Genomic DNA, 22,826 nt, shown 5'->3' with positions numbered 1-22,826 from the left:
GGGCGCGTACGGAAAAATGCCTTATCATGTTTACAATGCATTTTACATGTCAAAGGAATTATTTTAACGAAACGTTTACGGCAAACATTGATATTCGTTATTATAAACGTGTTCATGAACGAATATTTCTTTCGTTTCAATTCACATTTCTAATAAATATTAGATCTAATCATTATAATTACGGCTTGGTCAGAAGGCCTGTTGCTGCATGTGATGTTGATAGGGATGTAGTGTACTTACAACGTCTTGGTCAGAAGGCCTGTTGCTACATGTGATATTGATAGGGATGTAGTTAACTTACAACGTGTTGGTCAGAAGGTCTGTTACTACATGTGATATTGATATGGATGAAGTGTGCTTACCAAGTGGTGGTCAGAAGGTCTGTTGCTACATGTGATATTGATAGGGATGTAGTTTACTTACTACATGTCAGTTAGAAGGCCTGTTGCTACATGTGATGTTGATAGGGATGTAGTTTACTTACCACATGTCAGTTAGAAGGCCTGTTGCGACATGTGATGTTGATAGGGATGTAGTGTACTTACCACATGTCAGTTAGAAGGCATGTTTCTACATGTGGTGTTGATAGGGTATTAGTGTACTTACCACATGTCAGTTAGAAGGCATGTTGCTACATGTGATGCTGATAGGGTATAAGTGTACTTACCACATGTCTGTCAAAAGGCCTGCTGCTACATGTGATGTCGATAGAGATGTAGTGTTCTTACCACGTGTTGGTCAGATGGTCTGTTGCTGTATGTGATGTTGATAGGGATGTAGTTTATTTATCACATGTCAGTCAGAAGGCCTGTTGCTAAATGTGATGTTGATCGGGTATTAGTGTACTTACCACGTGTTAGTCAGAAGGTCTGTTGCTGCATGCGATGTTTATAGGGATATAGTTAACTTACCACCTGTTAGTCAGAAGGTCTGTTGCTACATGTGGTGTTGATAGGGTATTATTGTACTTACCACATGTCTGTCAGAAGGTCTGTTGCTACATATGATGTTGATAGGGATATAGTTTCTTACCACAAGTCTGTCAGCGGCCTGTTGCTACATGTGATGTTGATAGGGATGTAGTTTACTTACGAGATGTTGGTCAGAAGGCCTGTTGCTAAATGTGACGTTGATAGGGATGTAGTGTTCTTACCACGTGTTGGTCAGAAGGCCTGTTGATGCATATGATTTTGATAGGGTTGTAGTGTGCTTACCACGCGTCAGTCAGATCGCGTGTTGTAGCATTTGATGTTAATAGGGATGTAGTGTACTTACCACGTATTGGTAAGAAGGCCTGTAACTGCATGTGATGATGATAGGGATGTAGTGTACTTACCACGTGTTGGTCAGAATGCCTGTTGCTAAATGTGATGTTGATAGGGATGTAGACTACTTACCACGTGTTGGTCAGAAGGTCTGTTGCTGGATGTGATGCTGATAGGGTATTTGTGTACTCAGAAAACCTGTAGCTGCATGTGATGTTGATAGGGATGTAGTTTACTTACAACGTGTTGGTAAGAAGGCCTGCTGCTACATGTGATGTGTATAGGGATGTAGTGTACTTACCACGCGTCACTCAGATCGAATGTTGCAGCATTTGATGTTGATAGGGATGTTGTGTACTTATCACGTGTTGGTCAGAAGGCATGTTGATGCATATGATGTTGATAGGGATGTAGTGTACTTAGCACATGTCAGTCAGAAGGCCTGTTGCTAAATGTGATGTTGATAGTGATGTTGTGTTATTACCACGTGTTGGTCAGAAGGCCTGTTGCTACATGTGATGTTTATAGGGATATAGTTTACTTACCACGTGTCAGTAAGAAGTCCTGTTGCTGCATGTGATGTTGATATGGATGTAATTTACTTACCACGTGTTGGTCAAAAGGCATGTTGCTACATGTGATGTTGATAGGGATGTAGTTTACTTACCACTTGTCAGTCAGAAGGTCTTTTTCTACATGCGATGTTGATAGGGATGTAATGAACTGATTGAACGTTGCATACTGTTTCATTATTCAATATATCAATTCTGCAATCGTTGGGTTTATGACTATACACATACAAATGGTTCTCGTTGGTTTTCCTGTTATTTGGCAAAGGACAATATGCAAAATATGGTGATAGTTAAGCATTGCCAACATGTACCTACATATAGACACTTTTACAAGACAAAGGAAACAAGTAAACTTGCTATTCGTGCACAATATGTATCGTCAACTGAGTACGATTTACAATCAGTTTTCCCTCCTATTGGCAATACAATATTTACGATCAGACAGAATAGTGTACTAGCTATCAAACGTACAAGCACGGAAAGTCTTTTTTTATTACGGGAAACGACGTCAAACAATTCTCACAAAAATGCATACTTATCATAAAGCAATTTGCAGCAGGTGTCCAGGTCCCGTTTATTCCGCACTTCACTGTCTGGGTTGTATTTGGGTTGCCGAAGGTCGACCCAGGATGCAACCAGTATCCATCGTCACACCTTAGTGGCATGTATGCGTCGTAGTTCTGCACCGTAGCATTGTTTAACGTAGCATCATCCAAATGCCAGTGACTATCATTGGTGTGCTCGGTTTTGAGGGCTGAGCAAGCTATGTGAATTTTTATGAAATGAATCATTCGTGCAAACGTAAGTTAGCACACATGATGCTGAATCATAAGAAACAACAACGCAGGTGCTCAAGCAGGTACTTAACAAACAAAAGAACATATACAAGGAATATACAAATCAATTTACCAAAATAAGTAAAATTCATCGGCGAGAACGTTTGTTTTAACCAATAGTTTGTTTATTAACCGATGTATACCTCTTAATGCCTTTTCTACTCACTTAAAGCGGATGAACGAGCCGTATAGTGTTCATAGAAAGGCGTTCGTATTGTCATAAAATATAACATTTCTTACATTGAATTTGGTCCACAAAACATATGGGCTCACATGCACATGAACCCCATACAATAATATTGAATTATGTTTATTGGCAAAGTTTTCGTATAAAGCCTGACTGTCAAACATTGCCTTTTGGCGAACACTCACGATGTTCGGTATGGCTTGTGCCATTAAGACAAGGTACCAGCTCCGACTCGTTATACTGCTCTGACAGTTCAATGCTGCCCGTGAGTTATAACACTAATCGGATCAATCTCCATGATTTCAAATCCATATACCATTACTGACTTTACCAAAAAGTTATACTTTATATCGAACATTCTTCAATGGCTGGATTCAACGCATAGAGCGGAATGTGTCTTAATTGCCGAATGCTTATATAGCTGCATTGCACGCACATTGCAAGACGCGTCATTGTTGCAGATAGAAGGCTAAATTTCATATAGCGGATTGCATGACTTTTGCATATTGCTTCAAAAGCCTAATTGCACGCGTGAAGCGTGCATTGATTGAAACGAATTGTCTAATACTGCAAACAGTATTTGGTGCACTATTTTGAAAAAGAGGCATACGTTAAAGAATTGGTAGATTGAATAATTATCTTATCGTCCTTGCATACTGTTCCATTATTGAATGTATCAATTCTGCGATCGGTTGGTTTATGATTATGCAAATAAAAATAGTTCTCGTTGGTTTTTCTGTTATTTGGCAAAGGGCAATATGCAAAATATGGTGAGAGTTAAGCATTGCCAACATGTACCTACAAATAGACACATTAACAAGACAAAAGAAACCAGCAAACTTGCTATTCTTGCACATTATATATCGTCAACTGGGTATGATTTACAATCATTTTTCCCTTATATTGGCAATATACTTTTAACGATCAGACTGAATAGTGTGTTGGCTATCAAATGTACAAGCGTGGAACGTCTTTTGTTTTTTATTACGGGAAACAACGTCAAACAATGCTCACACAAATGCATACTTATCAAAGAGCAATTTGCAGCAGGTGTCCAGGTCCCGTTTATTCCACACTTCACTGTCTGGGTTGTCTGTGGGTCGCCGAAGGTCGACCCAGGATGCAACCAGTATCCATCGTCACACCTTAGTGGCATGTATGCGTCGTAGTTCTGCACCGTAGCATTGTTTAACGTAGCATCATCCAAATGCCAGTGACTATCATTGGTGTGCTCGGTTTTGAGGGCTGAGCAAGCTATGAGAAAATTTATGAAATGAATCATTCGTGCAAACGTAAGTTAGCACACGTGATGCTGAATCATAAGAAACAACAACGCAGGTGCTCAAGCAGGTACTTAACAAATAAAAGAATATATACAAGGAATATACAAATCACATTATCAAAATAAGTCATATTTATCAGCGAGAACGTTTGTTTTAACCAATAGTTTGTTTATTAACCGATGTATACCTCTTAATGCCTTTTCTACTCACTCAAAGCGGATGAACGAGCCGTATAGTGTTCATAGAAAGGCGTTCGTATTGTCCAAAAATGTAACATTTCTAACATTGAAAATGGTCCACAAAACAAATTGGCGCACATGCACATGAACCTCATACAATAATATTGAATTATGTTTATTGGCAAAGTTTTCGTATAAAGCATGCATGTCAAACAATATCATTTGGCGAATGCTCACGATGTTCGGTATGGCTTGTGCCATTAAGACAAGGTACCAGCTCCGACTAGCTATACAGCTCTGACAGTTCAATGCTGCCCGTGAGTTATAACACTACTCGGATCAATCTCCATGATTTCAACTCCATATACCATTGCTGACATTACCAAAAAGTTATACTTTATATCGAACATTCTTCAATGGCTGGATTCCACGCATAGAGCGGAATGTGTCTTAATTGCCGAATGCTTAAATAGCTGCATTGCACGCACATTGCAAAATGCGTGTTTGTTGCAGATAGAAGACTAAATTTCATATAGCGGAGTGCGTGAATTGTGCATATTGCTTAAAAGCATGATTGCACGCGTGAAGCGTGCATTGATCAAAACGATTTGTTTAATACTGCAAACAGTATTTGGTGCACTGTTTTGAAAAAGAGGCATACTTTAAAGACTTGGTAGACTGAATAATTATCTTATCGTCCGTTGCAAACTGTTCCATTATTGAATGTATCAATCCTGCGATCGGTGGGTTTATGATTATACAAATAAAAATAGTTCTCGTTGGTTTTCCTGTTATTTGGCAAAGGGCAATATGCAAAATATGGTGAGAGTTAAGCATAGCCAACATGTACCTACATATAGACACATTAACAAGACAAAAGAAACCAGCACACTTGCTATTTTTGCACATTATATATCGTCAACTGGGTATGATTTACAATCATTTTTCCCTTATATTGGCAATATACTTTTAAAGATCAGACTGAATAGTGTGTTGGCTATCAAATGTACAAGCGCGAAACGTCTTTTTTTTATTACGTAAAACGACGTCAAACAATGCTCACAAAAATGCATACTTATCATAACGCAATTTGCAGCAGGTGTCCAGGTTCCGTTTATTCCGCACTTCACTGTCTGGGTTGTCTGTGGGTGGCCAAAGGTCGACGCCGGATTCAACCAGTATCCATCGTCACACCTTAATGGGATGTATGCGTCGTAGTTCTGCACCGTAGCATTGTTTAACGTAGTATCATCCAAATGCCAGTGACTATCATTGGTGTGTTCGGTTTTGAGGGCTGGGCAAGCTATGAGAATGTTTATGAAATGGATCATTCGTGCAAACGTAAGTTAGCACAAATAATGCTGAATCATAAGAAACAACAACGCATGTGCTCAAGCAGGTACTTAACAAATAAAAGAATATATACAAGGAATATACAAATCACATTACCAAAATAAGTCATATTTATCGGCGAGAACGTTTGTTTTAACCAATAGTTTGTTTATTAACCGATGTATACCTCTAAATGACTTTTCTACTCACTAAAAGCGGATGAACGAGCCGTGTAGTGATCATAGAAAGGCGTTCGTATTGTCCAAACATGTAACATTTCTAACATTGTATATTGTCCACAAAACATATGAACGCACATGCATATGAACCTCATACAATCATATTGAATTATGTATATTGGCAAAGTTGTCGTATAAAGCATGCATGTCAAACATTGCCTTTTGGCGAACACTTACGATGTTCGATATGGCTTGTGCCATTTAGACGAGGTACAAGCTCCGACTCGCTGTACAGCTCTGATATTTCAGTGACACCCGTGAGTTCTAATACTAATCGGATTAATTCTCCATAATTTTAAATCCATATACCTTACCAAAAAGTTATTCTTTATATCGAACATTCTTCAATGGCTGGATTCCACGCATAGAGCGGAGTGTGTGTCTAAATTGCCAAATGCTTAAATAGCTGAATTGCACGCACATTGCAAAACGCGTGTTTGTTGCAGAAAGAATGCTGGATTTCATGCATATAGCGGAATGGGTGACTTTTGCATATTGCTTAAAAGCCTGATTGCACGCATGAAGCGTGCATTGATTGAAACGAATTGTTTAATACTGCAAACAGTATTTGGTGCACTATTTTGCAAACAGAGGCATATTTTAAAGTCTTGGCAGAATGAATAATGATCTGATCGTACGTTGCATACTGTTTCATTATTGATTATATCAATTTTCAAATCGGTGTGTTTATGATTATACAAATAAAAATAGTTCTTGTCTGTTTTCCTGTTATTTTACAATGGGCAATATGCAAAATATGGTGAGAATTAAGCATTGCCAACATCTACCTACATATAGACAGTTTAACAAGACAAGACAAAAGAAACCAGCAAAAATCTTTCCCTTATATTGGCAATACAATTCTTATGATCAGACAGAATAGAGTGCTGGCTATCAAATGTGTTAGCACGGAACGTATTTTGTTTTTTTTTATTACGGGAAACGACGTCAAACAATTCTCTCAAAAATGCATACTTATCACAGAGCAATCTGAAGCAGGTGTCCAGGTCCCGTTTATTCCGCACTTCACTGTCTGGGTTGTCTGTGGGTCGCTGAAGGTCGACGCAGGTTTCAACCAGTATCCATCGTCACACCTTAATGGGATGTATGCGTCGTAGTTCTGCACCGTAGCATTGTTTAACGCAGCATCATCCAAATGCCAGTGACTATCATGGGTGTGTTCGGTTTTGAGGGCCGGGCAAGCTATGCGAAATTTTATGAAATGAATAATTCGTGCAAACGTAAGTTAGCACACATGATGCTGAATCATAAGAAACAACAACGCAGGTGCTCAAGCAGGTACTTAAAAAATAAAAGAATACATACAACGAATATACAAATCACATTATCAAAATAAGTCATATTTATCAGCGAGAACGTGTGTGTTAACCAATAGTTTGTTTATTAACCGATGTATACCTCTAATTGCCTTTTCTACTCACTAAAAGCTGATGAACGAGCCTTATAGTGATCATAGAAAGGCGTTCGTATCGTCCAAAAATGTAACATTTCTAAAATTGTTTATTGTTCACAAAACAAATGAACGCACATGCACATGAACCTCATACAATCTTATTAAATTTTGTTTATTGGCAAAGTTGTCGTGTAAAGCAATCATGTCAAACATTGCCTTTTGGCGAACATTCACGATGTTCGATATGGCTTGTGCCATTTAGACTCGGTACAAGCTCCGAATGGCTCTACAGCTCCGACAGTTCAGTGCTACCCGTGAGTTATAACACTAATCGGATCAATGCTCCATGATTTCGAATCCATATACCATTGCTGATTCTTCAATGGCTGGATTCCAAGCATAGAGCGAAGTGTGTCTTAATTGCCAAATGCTTAACTAGCTTAATTGCACGCACATTGCAAAACACGTGTTAGTTGCAGAAAGAATGCTGGTTTTCATGCATATAGCAGAGTGCATGACTTAAAAGATGATTGCTTAAAAGCCTGATTGCACGCGTGAAGCGTGCATTGATTGAAACGAATTTTTTTAAATACAGCAAATAGTATCTGGTGTACTATTTTGAAAAATAGGCATATTTTTAAGATTGGGCAGAATGAATAATGATCTGATCGAACGTTGCATACTGATTCATTATTGATTATATCAATTCTGCAATCGGTGGGTTTATGATTATACAAATAAAAATAGTTCTCGTTGGTTTTCCTGTTATTTGACAATAGTCAATATGCAAAATATGGTAAGAATTAAGCATTGCCAACATGTACCTACATATAGACACGTTAACAAGACAAACAAAAGAAACCAGCAAACTTGCTATTCTTGCACATTATCTATCGTCAACTGAGTACGATTTATAATCATTTTACCTCCTATTGGCAATACACTTTTTAAGATCAGGCAGAATAGTGTGCTGGCTATCAAATGTACAAGCACGGAACGTCTTTTATTTATTTTTATTACGGGAAACGACGTCAAACAATTCTCCTGAAAATGCATACTTATCATAGAGCAATTTGCAGCAAGTGTCCAGGTTCCGTTTATTCCGCACTTCACTGTTTGGGTTGTCTGTGGGTTGCCAAAGATCGACGCAGAATTCAACCAGTATCCATAGTCACACCTTAATGGGATGTGTGCATCGTAGTTCTGCACCGTAGCAATGTTTAACGCAGCATCATCCATATGCCAGTGACTATCATGGGTGCGTTCGGTTTGAAGGGCCGGGCAACCTATTCAAAATTTAATAAAATTAATAATTCGTGCAAACGTAAGTTCCGACAAATAATGCTGAATCATAAGAAACCACAACACAGGTGCTCACACAGTTAATAAACTAATAAAAGAATACATACAAGGAATATACAAATCACATTAGCAATATTTGTTATTTTTATCGGCGAGATCGTTTGTTTTTACCAGTGGTTTGTTTATTAACAGATGTATACCTCTAAATGCATTTTCTACGCACTAAAAGCGGATAAACGAGCCGTATAGCGATCCTATAAAGGCGTTCGTACCATCCAAAAATGTTACATTTCTAACATTGTATATGGTCCAGAAAAAATATGAACGCACACGCACACGGATCTCATACAATCTTGTTGACTTATGTATATTGGCAAAGTTGTCGTATACAACACAAAATTCATTTCAAACATTGCCTTTTGCCGATCACGCACGATGTTCGGAATGGCTTGTGCAATTTAGACTAGGTACCAGCTCCGATTCGCTATACAGCTCTGACAGTTCAGTGCTACCCGTGAGTTATAACACTAATCGGATCAATGCTCCATGATTTCGAATCCATATACCATTGCTGATTCTTCAATGGCTGGATTCCAAGCATAGAGCGAAGTGTGTCTTAATTGCCAAATGCTTAAATAGCTTAATTGCACGCACATTGCAAAACGCGTGTTAGTTGCAGAAAGAATGCTGGTTTTCATGCATATAGCGGAGTGCATGACTTTTGCAGTTCAGTGCCACCCGTGAGTTATAACACTAATCGGATCAATGCTCCATGATTTCAAATCAATATACTATTGCTGACTTAGCCAAAAAATTATTCTTTATATCGAATATTCTTCAATGGCTGGACTCCACGCACAGAGCGGAGTGTGTCTTAATTGCCAAATGCTTAAATGACTGCATTGCACGCATATAGCAAACGCGTATTAGTTGCAGATAGAATGCTTGATTTCATGCATATAGCGGAGTGCGTGAGTTTTGCATATTGATTACAAAGCTGGATTGCACTCGTGATGTGTGCATTTATTGAAACGAATTGTTTTATACTGCACACATTATTTGGTGCACTATTTTGAAAAAGATGCATACTTTAAAGACTTGGCAGAATGAATAATGATCTGATCGTACGTTGCATACTGTTTCATTATAGAATATATCAATTCTGCAATCGGTGGGTTTATGCTTATACAAATAAAAATGGTTGTCGTTAGTTTGCCTGTTATTTGACAATCGACAATATGCAAAATATGGTGAGAGTTAAGTATTGCTAACATGTGCCTACATATAGACACTTTTAGAAGACAGAAGAAACCAGCACACTTGCTATTCTTGCACATTATGTATTGTGAACTGAGTACTATTTACAATCAATTTTCCCTCCTATATATACAATTTAAGATCGGACAGAATAGTGTGTTGGCTATCAAATGTAAAAGTACGGAACGTCTTTTGTTTTTTGCCTGGACGAAGCCCCAAGGCCATAGTAATGATACAAATTTCTGAGCCTATCCGAATTGGCCGGCTGCCAAAACCCAAAGTTCCCAAAACTCCGAGTTACCACTTTATTCGTGCGCAATAAAGGTAGCTATTCGCAGATCTCAATAACTCGCCTTGTAAATACAAAACATCACTATATAACATAACAGTGTCATAAACATTGCAAAAGAATATTATTGAAGCAAAATTGCTAAGCATTGGCTTATTTTTTATTTTTTACTTATTCATGCGAGAATAAGTTCCTCACTTGACGGTCTATGCCGAAAAGATACAAGTGTTTACAGAGACATTTTTTTCTGAGACATTTTTGAAGACCCTATATTTGGTATTTATAAACATGTTTTAAAATAGTGTCATTTTATTTTGCGCAAACATGACATTCCAAAAAAAAAAGACAATGAAAACAACACAAATATTCACGATCATTCACGGAAAAAGAAGTAACTGGATATGGTATTTTACTAAGCAGATCGAGCGCGCAAATCGAGCGCGAAATATTCTACACGGTGCCTTTACCACGTGACTTTTTAAGATCTGTGTTGGGAGAATAAAGCGCGACTCAGTTAACATTTTATATGATTTCTTTTAAAATATTTCACCATTGTTAATGGAATAAAGTAGAGAGCCCGCTCATTCGTGAGAGTTTTCTAGGTATCATGATCTTTTTTAACAAATAAGTATTTTTGTTCAGTGAAGTGCAACCGCGCGTTTGTATTATGAAGTCCCCACACTGATCCGACATTTTTCTAACCGTTTAAACGCGCGGTTGCGCTTTACTGAAAAAATACTTATTTGTTTAAAAAGATCATGATACCTAAAGAAAACTCCTACGAATGAGCGGGCTCTCCACTGTTCCCATTGAAAATGGTGAAATGTTTAAAAAGAGACCCTTTAAAATGTTAACTGTGTCGCGCTTTATTCTCCCAACACAGATCCGAAAAAGTCACGTGGTATAGGTACCGTGTCTACGTGAGACAAAAAACACAATCTGTACACCGTTCTCTATCAGGGTTATTGGATTGTCTTGTGTATACACATTACAAAGGAAGTATGAGTGTTTTCATGATCTGTTAATTATGTAATAAAAAGCTATTTTAGGCTATTGTAAGTGATTTATTTGACGCCCTACGATAACAGTTTTTTTTTGCGGCCATGTTGTTGTTGTTGTTATTGTTGTATATCTTCACCGCCTATGTAGTCGAACCTGTACAAGATCTGTAGAAGTGAACAAAAGGTTATCGTTCCCACCACCAGTATCGTGTAGTCCTTCACCGTCTTTGTACTTTGTAGTATATTCACAAATATTGTCTTTTCTTATAGTCTCTGAGCTTCTGCACTCCACCGCTAGGGTCAATCCGTATAAATTCAGACAAAGGGAGAAATTCGGACAATACTTCTTACAAAGGACACTAAATCTAGCCCCAGGTCTTCTTCGCCTACAGGCGCTTTGATTTTATTACGTGAAGCGACGTCAAACAATTTTCACAAAAATGCATACTTATCATAACGCAATTTGCAGCAGTTGTCCAGGTCCCGTTTAATCCGCACTTCACTGTCTGGGTTGTCTGTGGGTGGCCGAAGGTCGACGCAGGTTTCAACCAGTATCCATCGTCACACCTTAGTGGCATGTAAGCGTCGTAGTTTTGCACCGTAAATTTGTTAAACGCAGCATCATCCAAATGCCAGTGACTATCATTGGTGTGTTCGGTTTTTAGGGCCGGGCAAGCTAGTAATGCTGAATCATAAGAAACCACAACACAGGTGCTCACGCAGGAACTAAACTAATAAAAGAATACATACAAGGAATACGTGTACCTACATGTTGACACTTTAACAAGACAAAAGAAACCAGCAAACTTGCTATTCTTGCACATTATGTATCGTCAAATGAGTACGATTTAAAATCGAGTTTCCCTCCTATTGGCAATACAATATTTAAGAACAGACAGAAACGTGTGCTGGCTATCAAATGGACAATCACGGAACGTCTTTGTTTAATTTTTTATAACGGGAAACGACGTCAAACAATTCTCACAAAAATGCATACTTATCATAGGGCAATTTGCAGCAGGTGTCCAGGTCCCGTTTATTCCGCATCTCACTGTCTGGGTGGTCTGTGGTTGACCGAAATTCGACGCAGGTTTCAACCAGTATCCATCGTCACACCTTAGTGTCATTTGTGCGTCGTAGTTCTGCTCGGTAGCATTGTTTAACGAAGCAGCATCCGAATGCCAGTGACTATCATTGGTGTGTTCGCCGTTGAGGGCCGGGCAAGCTATGCGAAATTGTATGAAATTAATCATTCGTGCAAACGTAAGTTCGCACAAATATGCTGAATCATACGAAACCACATAAAGGTGCGCACGCAGGTAATACACTGGTAAAAGAATACATACACGGAATGTACAAATCACATTACCAAAACCAGTCATGTTTATCGGCGGGAACGTTTGTTTTTACCAATAGTTTGTCTATTAACCGTTGTATACCTCTAAATGCCTTTTCTACTCACTTAAAGCGGATAAAAGAGCCGTATAGCGATCCTAGAAAGGCGTTCGTATCGTCCAAAAATATGTTATATTTCTAACATTGATATTGTCCACAAAACATAAGAACGCACATGCACATGAGCCTCATACAATCATATTTAATTATGTTTATTGGCAAAGTTGTCGTATAAAGCATTCTTTTCAAACATTGTCTTTTGGCAAACACTCACGATGTTCGGTATGGCTTTTAGACGAGGTACCAGCTCCGACTAGCGATACAACTCTGACAGTTCAATGCTACCCGTAAGTTATAACACTTATCGGACCAATGCTCCATGATTTCAAAACCATATACCATTGCTGACTTTACCAAAAAGTTATACTTATATCGAACATTCTTCAATGGCTGGATTCCACGCATAGAGAGGAGTGTGTCTTAATAGCCAAATGCATAAATAGCTGAATTGGACGCACATTGCAAAACGCGTATTAGTTGCAGAAAGAATGCTGGATTTCAAACATATAGCGGAGTGCGTAACTTGTGCATATTGCTTAAAAACTAGTTTGCACGCGTGAAGCTTACATTTATTGAAACGAATTGTTTAATAAATAATACTGCAAAAAGTATTTGGTGCACTATTTTGAAAAAGAGGCATACTTGAAAGACTTGGCTAAGTGATTAATGATCTGATCGTACGTTGCATACAGTTTCATTACTGAATATATCAATTCTGCAATCGATGAGTTTATGATTATACAAATAAAAATGATTCTCCTTGGTTTTCCTGTTATTTGACAAAGGACAATATGCAAAATATGGTTAGAGATAAGCATTGAGACATGTACCGACATATAAACACTTTAACACGACAAAAGAAACCAGTAAACTTGCTAATCGTGCACATTATGCATTGTCAACTGAGTACTAGTTACAATCAATTCTCCCTCCTATTGGTAATATAATATTCAGGAACAGACATTATTGTGTGCTGGCTATCAAATGGACAAGCACGGAACGTCTTTTTAATATTACGTAAAACGACGCCAAACAATGCTCACAAAAATGCATACTTATCATAGAGCAATTTGCAGCAGGTGTCCAGGTCCCGTTTATTCCGCACTTTACTGTCTGGGTTGTCTGTGGGTGGCCAAAGGTCGACGCAGGTTTCAACCAGTATCCATCGTCACACCTTAGTGGCATGTGTGCGTCGTAGTTCTGCCCCGTAGCATTGTTTAAGGCAGCATCATCCAAATGCCAGTGACTATCATTGGTGTGTTCGGTTTTGAGGGTCGGGCAAGCTATGCGAAATTTTATGAAATGAATCATTCGTGCAAATGTAAGTTCGAACACATAATTCTGAATTATAAGAAACCACAGCACAGGTGCTTACGCAGGTACTTAACTAATTAAATAATACATACAAAGAATATGCAAATTACATCACCAAAATAAGTCATATTTATCGGCGAGAACGTTTGTTTTAACCAATTGTTTGTTTATTAACCGATGTATACCTCTTTATGCCCTTTCTACTCACTAAAAGCGGATAAACGAGCCGTATAGCGATCCTAGAAAGGAATTCGTATCGTCCAAAAACGGAACATATCTAACATTGAATATGGCCCACAAAACATATGAACGCACATGCACATGAACCTCATACAATTATATTGAATTTTGTTTATTGGCAAAGATATCGTATAAAGCATGCATGTCAAACATTGTCATTTGGCGAACACTCACGATGTTCGGTATGGCTTGTGCCAGTAAGACAAGGTACCAGCTTCGACTAGCTATACAGCTCTGACAGTTCAGTGCTACCCGTGAGTTATAACACTAATCGGATAAACGCCCCATGCTTTCAAATCTATATACCATTGCTGACTTTGCCAAAAAGTTATACTTTATAGTGAAAATATTCTTCAATGGCTGGATTCCATGCATAGAGCGGAGTGTGTCTTAATTGCGAAATGATTAAATAGCTGAATTGCACACAGATTGCAAAACGCTTGTAAGTTTTAGATAGAATGCTGGATTACATGCGTATAGCGGAGTGCGTGATTTTTGTATATTGCTTAAAAAGCTGGTCTGCACGCGTGAAGCTTACATTTATTGAAACGAATTGTTTAATACTGCAAACAGTATTTGGTGCACTATTTTGAAAAAGAGGCATACTTTAAAGACTTGGCTGAGTGATAAATGATCTGATCGTAAGTTGCGTACAGTTTCGTTATTGAATATATCAATTCTGTAATCGGTGGGTGTATGATTATACAAATAAAAATGATTCTCCTTGGTTTTCCTGTTATTTGACAAAAGACAATATACAACATATGGTGAGAGATAAGCATTGCCAACATGTACCTACATATAAACACTTTAACAAGTCAAAAGAAACCAGTAAACTTGCTATTCTTGCACATTATGTATCGTCAACTGAGTACGATTTACAATCAATTTTCCCTCTAACTGGTAATACAATATTTAAGATCAGACATAATAGTGTGCTGGCTATCAAATGGACAAGCACGGAACGTCTTTTTAATATTACGTAAAACGACGTCAAACAATGCTCACAAAAATGCATACTTATCATAGAGCAATTTGCAGCAGGTGTCCAGGTCCCGTTTATTCCGCACTTCACTGTCTGGGTTGTCTGTGGGTAACCGGAGGTCGAGGCAGGTTTCAACCAGTATCCATCGTCACACCTTAGTGGCATGTGTGCGTCGTAGTTCTGCCCCGTAGCATTGTTTAAGGCAGCATCATCCAAATGCCAGTGACTATCATTGGTGTGTTCGGTTTTGAGGGTCGGGCAAGCTATGCGAAATTTTATGAAATGAATCATTCGTGCAAATGTAAGTTCGAACACATAATTCTGAATTATAAGAAACCACAGCACAGGTGCTCACGCAGGTACTTAACTAATTAAATAATACATACAAAGAATATGCAAATTACATCACCAAAATAAGTCATATTTATCGGCGAGAACGTTTGTTTTAACCAATTGTTTGTTTATTAACCGATGTATACCTCTTTATGCCCTTTCTACTCACTAAAAGCGGATAAACGAGCCGTATAGCGATCCTAGAAAGGAATTCGTATCGTCCAAAAACGGAACATATCTAACATTGAATATGGCCCACAAAACATATGAACGCACATGCACATGAACCTCATACAATTATATTGAATTTTGTTTATTGGCAAAGATATCGTATAAAGCATGCATGTCAAACATTGTCATTTGGCGAACACTCACGATGTTCGGTATGGCTTGTGCCAGTAAGACAAGGTACCAGCTTCGACTAGCTATACAGCTCTGACAGTTCAGTGCTACCCGTGAGTTATAACACTAATCGGATAAACGCCCCATGCTTTCAAATCTATATACCATTGCTGACTTTGCCAAAAAGTTATACTTTATAGTGAAAATATTCTTCAATGGCTGGATTCCATGCATAGAGCGGAGTGTGTCTTAATTGCGAAATGATTAAATAGCTGAATTGCACACAGATTGCAAAACGCTTGTAAGTTTTAGATAGAATGCTGGATTACATGCGTATAGCGGAGTGCGTGATTTTTGTATATTGCTTAAAAAGCTGGTCTGCACGCGTGAAGCTTACATTTATTGAAACGAATTGTTTAATACTGCAAACAGTATTTGGTGCACTATTTTGAAAAAGAGGCATACTTTAAAGACTTGGCTGAGTGATAAATGATCTGATCGTAAGTTGCGTACAGTTTCGTTATTGAATATATCAATTCTGTAATCGGTGGGTGTATGATTATACAAATAAAAATGATTCTCCTTGGTTTTCCTGTTATTTGACAAAAGACAATATACAACATATGGTGAGAGATAAGCATTGCAAACATGTACCTACATATAAACACTTTAACAAGTCAAAAGAAACATGTAAACTTGCTATTCTTGCACATTATGTATCGTCAACTGAGTACGATTTACAATCAATTTTCCCTCTAACTGGTAATACAATATTTAAGATAAGACATAATAGTGTGCTTGCTATCAAATGGACAAGCACGGAACGTCTTTTTAATATTACGTAAAACGACGTCAAACAATGCTCACAAAAATGCATACTTATCATAGAGCAGTTTTCAGCAGGTGTCCAGGTCCCGTTTATTCCGCACTTCAATGTCTGGGTTGTCTGTGGGTGGCCAAAGGTCGACGCAGGTTTCAACCAGTATCCATCGTCACACCTTAGTGGCATGTGTGCGTCGTAGTTCTGCCCCGTAGCATTGTTGAAGGCAGCATCATCCAAATGCCAGTGACTATCATTGGTGTGTTCGGTTTTGAGGGTCGGGCAAGCTATGCGAAATTTTATGAAATGAATCATTCGTGCAAATGTAAGTTTGAAAAAATAATTCTGAATTATAAGAAACCACAGCACAGGTGCTCACGCAGGTACTTAACTAATTAAATAATACATACAAGGAATATGCAAATTACATCACCAAAATAAGTCATATTTATCGGCGAGAACGTTTGTTTTAACCAATTGTTTGTTTATTAACCGATGTATACCTCTTTATGCCCTTTCTACTCACTAAAAGCGGATAAACGAGCCGTATAGCGATCCTAGAAAGGAATTCGTATCGTCCAAAAACGGAACATATCTAACATTGAATATGGCCCACAAAACATATGAACGCACATGCACATGAACCTCATACAATTATATTGAATTTTGTTTATTGGCAAAGATATCGTATAAAGCATGCATGTCAAACATTGGCATTTGGCGAACACTCACGATGTTCGGTATGGCTTGTGCCATTAAGACAAGGTACCAGCTTCGACTAGCTATACAGCTCTGACAGTTCAGTGCTACCCGTGAGTTATAACACTAATCGGATAAACGCCCCATGCTTTCAAATCTATATACCATTGCTGACTTTGCCAAAAAGTTATACTTTATAGTGAAAATATTCTTCAATGGCTGGATTCCATGCATAGAGCGGAGTGTGTCTTAATTGCGAAATGATTAAATAGCTGAATTGCACACAGATTGCAAAACGCTTGTAAGTTTTAGATAGAATGCTGGATTACATGCGTATAGCGGAGTGCGTGATTTTTGTATATTGCTTAAAAAGCTGGTCTGCACGCGTGAAGCTTACATTTATTGAAACGAATTGTTTAATACTGCAAACAGTATTTGGTGCACTATTTTGAAAAAGAGGCATACTTTAAAGTCTTGGCTGAGTGATAAATGATCTGATCGTAAGTTGCGTACAGTTTCGTTATTGAATATATCAATTCTGTAATCGGTGGGTGTATGATTATACAAATAAAAATGATTCTCCTTGGTTTTCCTGTTATTTGACAAAAAACAATATACAACATATGGTGAGAGATAAGCATTGCCAACATGTACCTACATATAAACACTTTAACAAGTCAAAAGAAACCAGTAAACTTGCTATTCTTGCACATTATGTATCGTCAACTGAGTACGATTTACAATCAATTTTCCCTCTAACTGGTAATACAATATTTAAGATCAGACATAATAGTTGGATGGCTATCAAATGGACAAGCACGGAACGTCTTTTTAATATTACGTAAAACGACGTCAAACAATGCTCACCAAAATGCATACTTATCATAGAGCAATTTGCAGCAGGTGTCCAGGTCCCGTTTATTCCGCACTTCACTGTCTGGGTTGTCTGTGGGTGGCCAAAGGTCGACGCAGGTTTCAACCAGTATCCATCGTCACACCTTAGTGGCATGTGTGCGTCGTAGTTCTGCCCCGTAGCATTGTTTAAGGCAGCATCATCCAAATGCCAGTGACTATCATTGGTGTGTTCGGTTTTGAGGGTCGGGCAAGCTATGCGAAATTTTATGAAATTAATCATTCGTGCAAATGTAAGTTCGAACAAATAATTCTGAATTATAAGAAACCACAACACAGTTGCTCACGCAGGTACTTAACTAATTAAATAATACATACAAGGAATATACAAATTAAATCACCAAAATAAGTCATATTTATCGGCGAGAACGTTTGTTTTAACCAATTGTTTGTTTATTAACCGATGTATACCTCTTTATGCCCTTTCTACTCACTAAAAGCGGATAAACGAGCCGTATAGCGATCCTAGAAAGGAATTCGTATCGTCCAAAAACGGAACATATCTAACATTGAATATGGCCCACAAAACATATGAACGCACATGCACATGAACCTCATACAATTATATTGAATTTTGTTTATTGGCAAAGATATCGTATAAAGCATGCATGTCAAACATTGTTATTTTGCGAACACTGACGATGTTCGGTATGGCTTGTGCCAGTAAGACAAGGTACCAGCTTCGACTAGCTATACAGCTCTGACAGTTCAGTGCTACCCGTGAGTTATAACACTAATCGGATAAACGCCCCATGCTTTCAAATCTATATACCATTGCCGACTTTGCCAAAAAGTTATACTTTATAGTGAAAATATTCTTCAATGGCTGGATTCCATGCATAGAGCGGAGTGTGTCTTAATTGCGAAATGATTAAATAGCTGAATTGCACAAAGATTGTAAAACGCTTGTAAGTTTTAGATAGAATGCTGGATTACATGCGTATAGCGGAGTTCGTGATTTTTGTATATTGCTGAAAAAGCTGGTCTGCACGCGTGAAGCTTACATTTATTGAAACGAATTGTTTAATACTGCAAACAGTATTTGGTGCACTATTTTGAAAAAGAGGCATACTTTAAAGACTTGGCTGAGTGATAAATGATCTGATCGTAAGTTGCGTACAGTTTCGTTATTGAATATATCAATTCTGTAATCGGTGGGTGTATGATTATACAAATAAAAATGATTCTCCTTGGTTTTCCTGTTATTTGACAAAATACAATATACAACATATGGTGAGAGATAAGCATTGCCAACATGTACCTACATATAAACACTTTAACATGTCAAAAGAAACCAGTAATCTTGCTATTCTTGCACATTATGTATCGTCAACTGAGTACGATTTACAATAATTTTCCCTCTAACTGGTAATACAATATTTAAGATCAGACATAATAGTGGGATGGCTATCAAATGGACAAGCACGGAACGTCTTTTTAATATTACGTAAAACGACGCCAAACAATGCTCACAAAAATGCATACTTATCATAGAGCAATTTGCAGCAGGTGTCCAGGTCCCGTTTATTCCGCACTTTACTGTCTGGGTTGTCTGTGGGTAACCGGAGGTCGAGGCAGGTTTCAACCAGTATCCATCGTCACACCTTAGTGGCATGTGTGCGTCGTAGTTCGGCACCGTAGCATTGTTTAAGGCAGCATCATACAAATGCCAGTGACTATCATTGGTGTGTTCGGTTTTGAGGGCCGGGCAAGCTATGCGAAATTTTATGAAAATAATCATTCCTACAAATGATGCTTTACCATAAAAATCAACAACGCAGGTACTCACACAAGTACTTAACAAATGAAAGAATACATACAAGGAAAATACAAATCACATTACCAAAATAAATCATATTTATCGGCGATAACTGTTGTCTACTAATCGATGTATACCTCTAAATGCTCTTTCTACTCACTTACAGCGGATAAACGAATGATTAATTTCATAAAATTTCGTACAGCGATCATAGAAAGGCGTTTGTATCGTCCAAAAATGTAACATATCTAACATTGAATATGGCCCATAAAACATATGAACGCACATGCACATGAACCTCATACAATCATATTGAATTTTGTTTATTGGCAAAGATATCGTATAAAGCATGCATGTCAAACATTGTCATTTGGCGAACACTCATGATGTTCGGTATGGCTTGTGCCATTAAGACAAGGTACCAGCTCCAACTAGCTGTACAGCTCTGACATTTCAGTGCCACCCGTGAGTTCTAACACTAATCGGATTAATGCTCCATAATTTTAAATCCATATACCATTGCTGACTTTACCAAAAAGTTATACTATATATCGAACATTCTTCAATGGCTAGATTCCACGCAAACAGCGGAGTGTGTCTTAATTGTCAAATGCATAAAATAGCCGCATTGCACACATATTGCATAAAGCGTGATAGTTGCAGATAGAATGCTGGATTTCATGCATATAGCGGAGTGCGGGACTTTTGCATATTGCAAATAATGCTGAATTAAAAGAAACAACAACGCAGGTGCTCAAGCAGGTACTTAACAAATAAAAGAACAATACAAGGAATATACAAATCACAATACCAAAATAAGTCATTTTTATCGGCGAAAGCATGTCTTTACCAATAGTTTGTCTATTAACCGATGTATACATCTAAATGCCTTTTTTACCCACTCAAAGCGGATCAACGAACCGTATAGTGATCCTAGAAAGACGTTCATATTTTCCAAAAAAGTAACATTTCTAACATTGAACATGGCCCACAAAACATATGAACGCACATGCACATGAACATCATACACAAAGCATATTGAATTATGTATATTGGCAAAGTTGTCGTATAAAGCATTCATGTACAACATTGTCTGTTGGCGAACACTCAAGATGTTCGGTATGAATTCAGCCATTTAGACTAGGTACCAGCTCCGACTCGCTATACAGCTCTGACAGTTCAGTGCTATCTGTGGGTTATAACAATAATCGGGTCAATGTTCCATGGTTTGAAATCCATATACCATTGCTGACTTTGCCAAAAAGTTATACTTTATATCGAAAAATATTCAATGGCTAAATTCCACGCATAGAGCGGAGTGTGTCTTAATTGCCAAATTCTTAAATAGCTGCATTGCACGCACATTGCAAAATGCGTGTTAGTTGCAGATAGAATGCTGGATTTCATGCATATAGCGGACTGTGTGACTTTTGCATATTGGTTAAAAAGCTGGATTGCACGCTTGAAGCGTGCATTTATCGAAACGAATTGTTTAATAATGCAAAAATTATTTGGTGCACTATTTTGAAAAACAGGCATACTTTAAAGACTTGATCTGATCATACGTTGCATACTGTTTCATTATTGATTATATCAATTCTGCAATAGGTGGGTTTATGATTATACAAATAAAAATGGTTCCCGTTGGTTTTCCTGTTATTTGGCAACATGCACCTACATATAGCCACTTTAACACGACAAACGAAAGCAGCACACTTGCTATTCTTGCACATTATGTATCGTCAACTGTGTACGATTTACAATCAATTTTCCCTCCTATTGGCAATATAATATTTAAGTACAGACAGAATAGTGTGCTTGCTATCAAATGTACAAGCACGGAACGTCTTTTTTTATTTTTTATTTAGAGAAACGACGTCAAACAATTCTCACAAAAATGCATACTTATCATAGAGCAGTTTTCAGCAGGTGTCCATGTCCCGTTTATTCCGCACTTCAATGTCTGGGTTGTCTGTGGGTGGCCAAAGATCGACGCATGTTTCAACCAGTATCCTTCGTCACACCTTAGTGTTATGCGTGCGTCGTAGTTCTGCACCGTAGCAATGTGTAACGCAGCATCATCCAAATGCCAGTGGCTATCATGGGTGTGTTCGGTTTTGAGGGCCGGGCAACCTTTGCGAAATTTTATGAAATGAATCGTTCGTGCAAATGTAAGTTCGCACAAATAATGCTGAATCATCAGAAACCACAACACAGGTGCTCGCGCAGGTACTAAACTAATAAAAGAATACATACAAGGAATATACAAGTCTCATTAACAAAGTAAGTCATATTTATCGGCGAGAACGTTTGCGTTTACCAATAGTTTGTCTATTAATCGATGTTTACCTCTCAATGCCTTTTCTACTCACTAAAAGCGGATAAACGAGCCGTAAAGAGTTCCTAGAAAGGCGTTCGTATCGTCCAAAAATGTAACATTTCTAACGTTGTATATTGTCCACAAAACAGATGAACGCACATGCACATGAACCACATACAATCATATTTAATTATGTTTATTGACAAAGTTGTCGTATAAAGCATGCATGTCAAACATTGTCATTTCGCGAACACTCACGATGTTCGGTATGGCTTGTGCCATTTAGACTAGGTACCAGCTCCGACTCGTTATACAGCTCTGAAAGTTCAGTGCTACCCGTGAGTTAGAACACTAATCGGGTCAATGTTCCATAATTTCAAATCTATATACCATTGCTTACTTTGCCAAAAAGTTATACTTTATATCGAACATTATTCGATGGCTGGACTCCACGCATAGAGCGGAGTGTGTCTTAATTGCCAAATGCTTAA

General features: G+C 38.0%; 1 protein-coding gene across 5 annotated transcripts in view; it reads right to left on the bottom strand.

Moving 5' to 3' along the window:
- LOC127853961 (uncharacterized) overlaps positions 1 to 22,826 on the bottom strand; it is a 41,734-nt gene that overhangs the window by 2,612 nt on the left and 16,296 nt on the right. For 2 of the 5 annotated variants that reach the window (XM_052388830.1, XM_052388831.1), the window contains exons 5-11: positions 21,921 to 22,148; positions 19,742 to 19,969; positions 18,224 to 18,451; positions 6,869 to 7,096; positions 5,398 to 5,625; positions 3,887 to 4,114; positions 2,373 to 2,600 (exon numbers count right to left, since the gene is read on the bottom strand). In XM_052388830.1, the coding sequence (XP_052244790.1) occupies positions 2,373 to 2,600; positions 3,887 to 4,114; positions 5,398 to 5,625; positions 6,869 to 7,096; positions 18,224 to 18,451; positions 19,742 to 19,969; positions 21,921 to 22,148 (1,596 nt within the window). The remainder of the gene's footprint in view (positions 1 to 2,372; positions 2,601 to 3,886; positions 4,115 to 5,397; positions 5,626 to 6,868; positions 7,097 to 18,223; positions 18,452 to 19,741; positions 19,970 to 21,920; positions 22,149 to 22,826) is intronic. The other 3 variants (XM_052388833.1, XM_052388834.1, XM_052388835.1) reach the window with 3 other exon arrangements.

The sequence above is a fragment of the Dreissena polymorpha genome, chromosome 12, assembly GCF_020536995.1.
Source record: "Dreissena polymorpha isolate Duluth1 chromosome 12, UMN_Dpol_1.0, whole genome shotgun sequence".
Classification (NCBI taxonomy): Eukaryota; Metazoa; Mollusca; class Bivalvia; order Myida; family Dreissenidae; genus Dreissena; species Dreissena polymorpha.
Note: the sequence above shows the minus strand (reverse complement) of the source record. Positions and strands in the feature narration are given on the sequence as shown.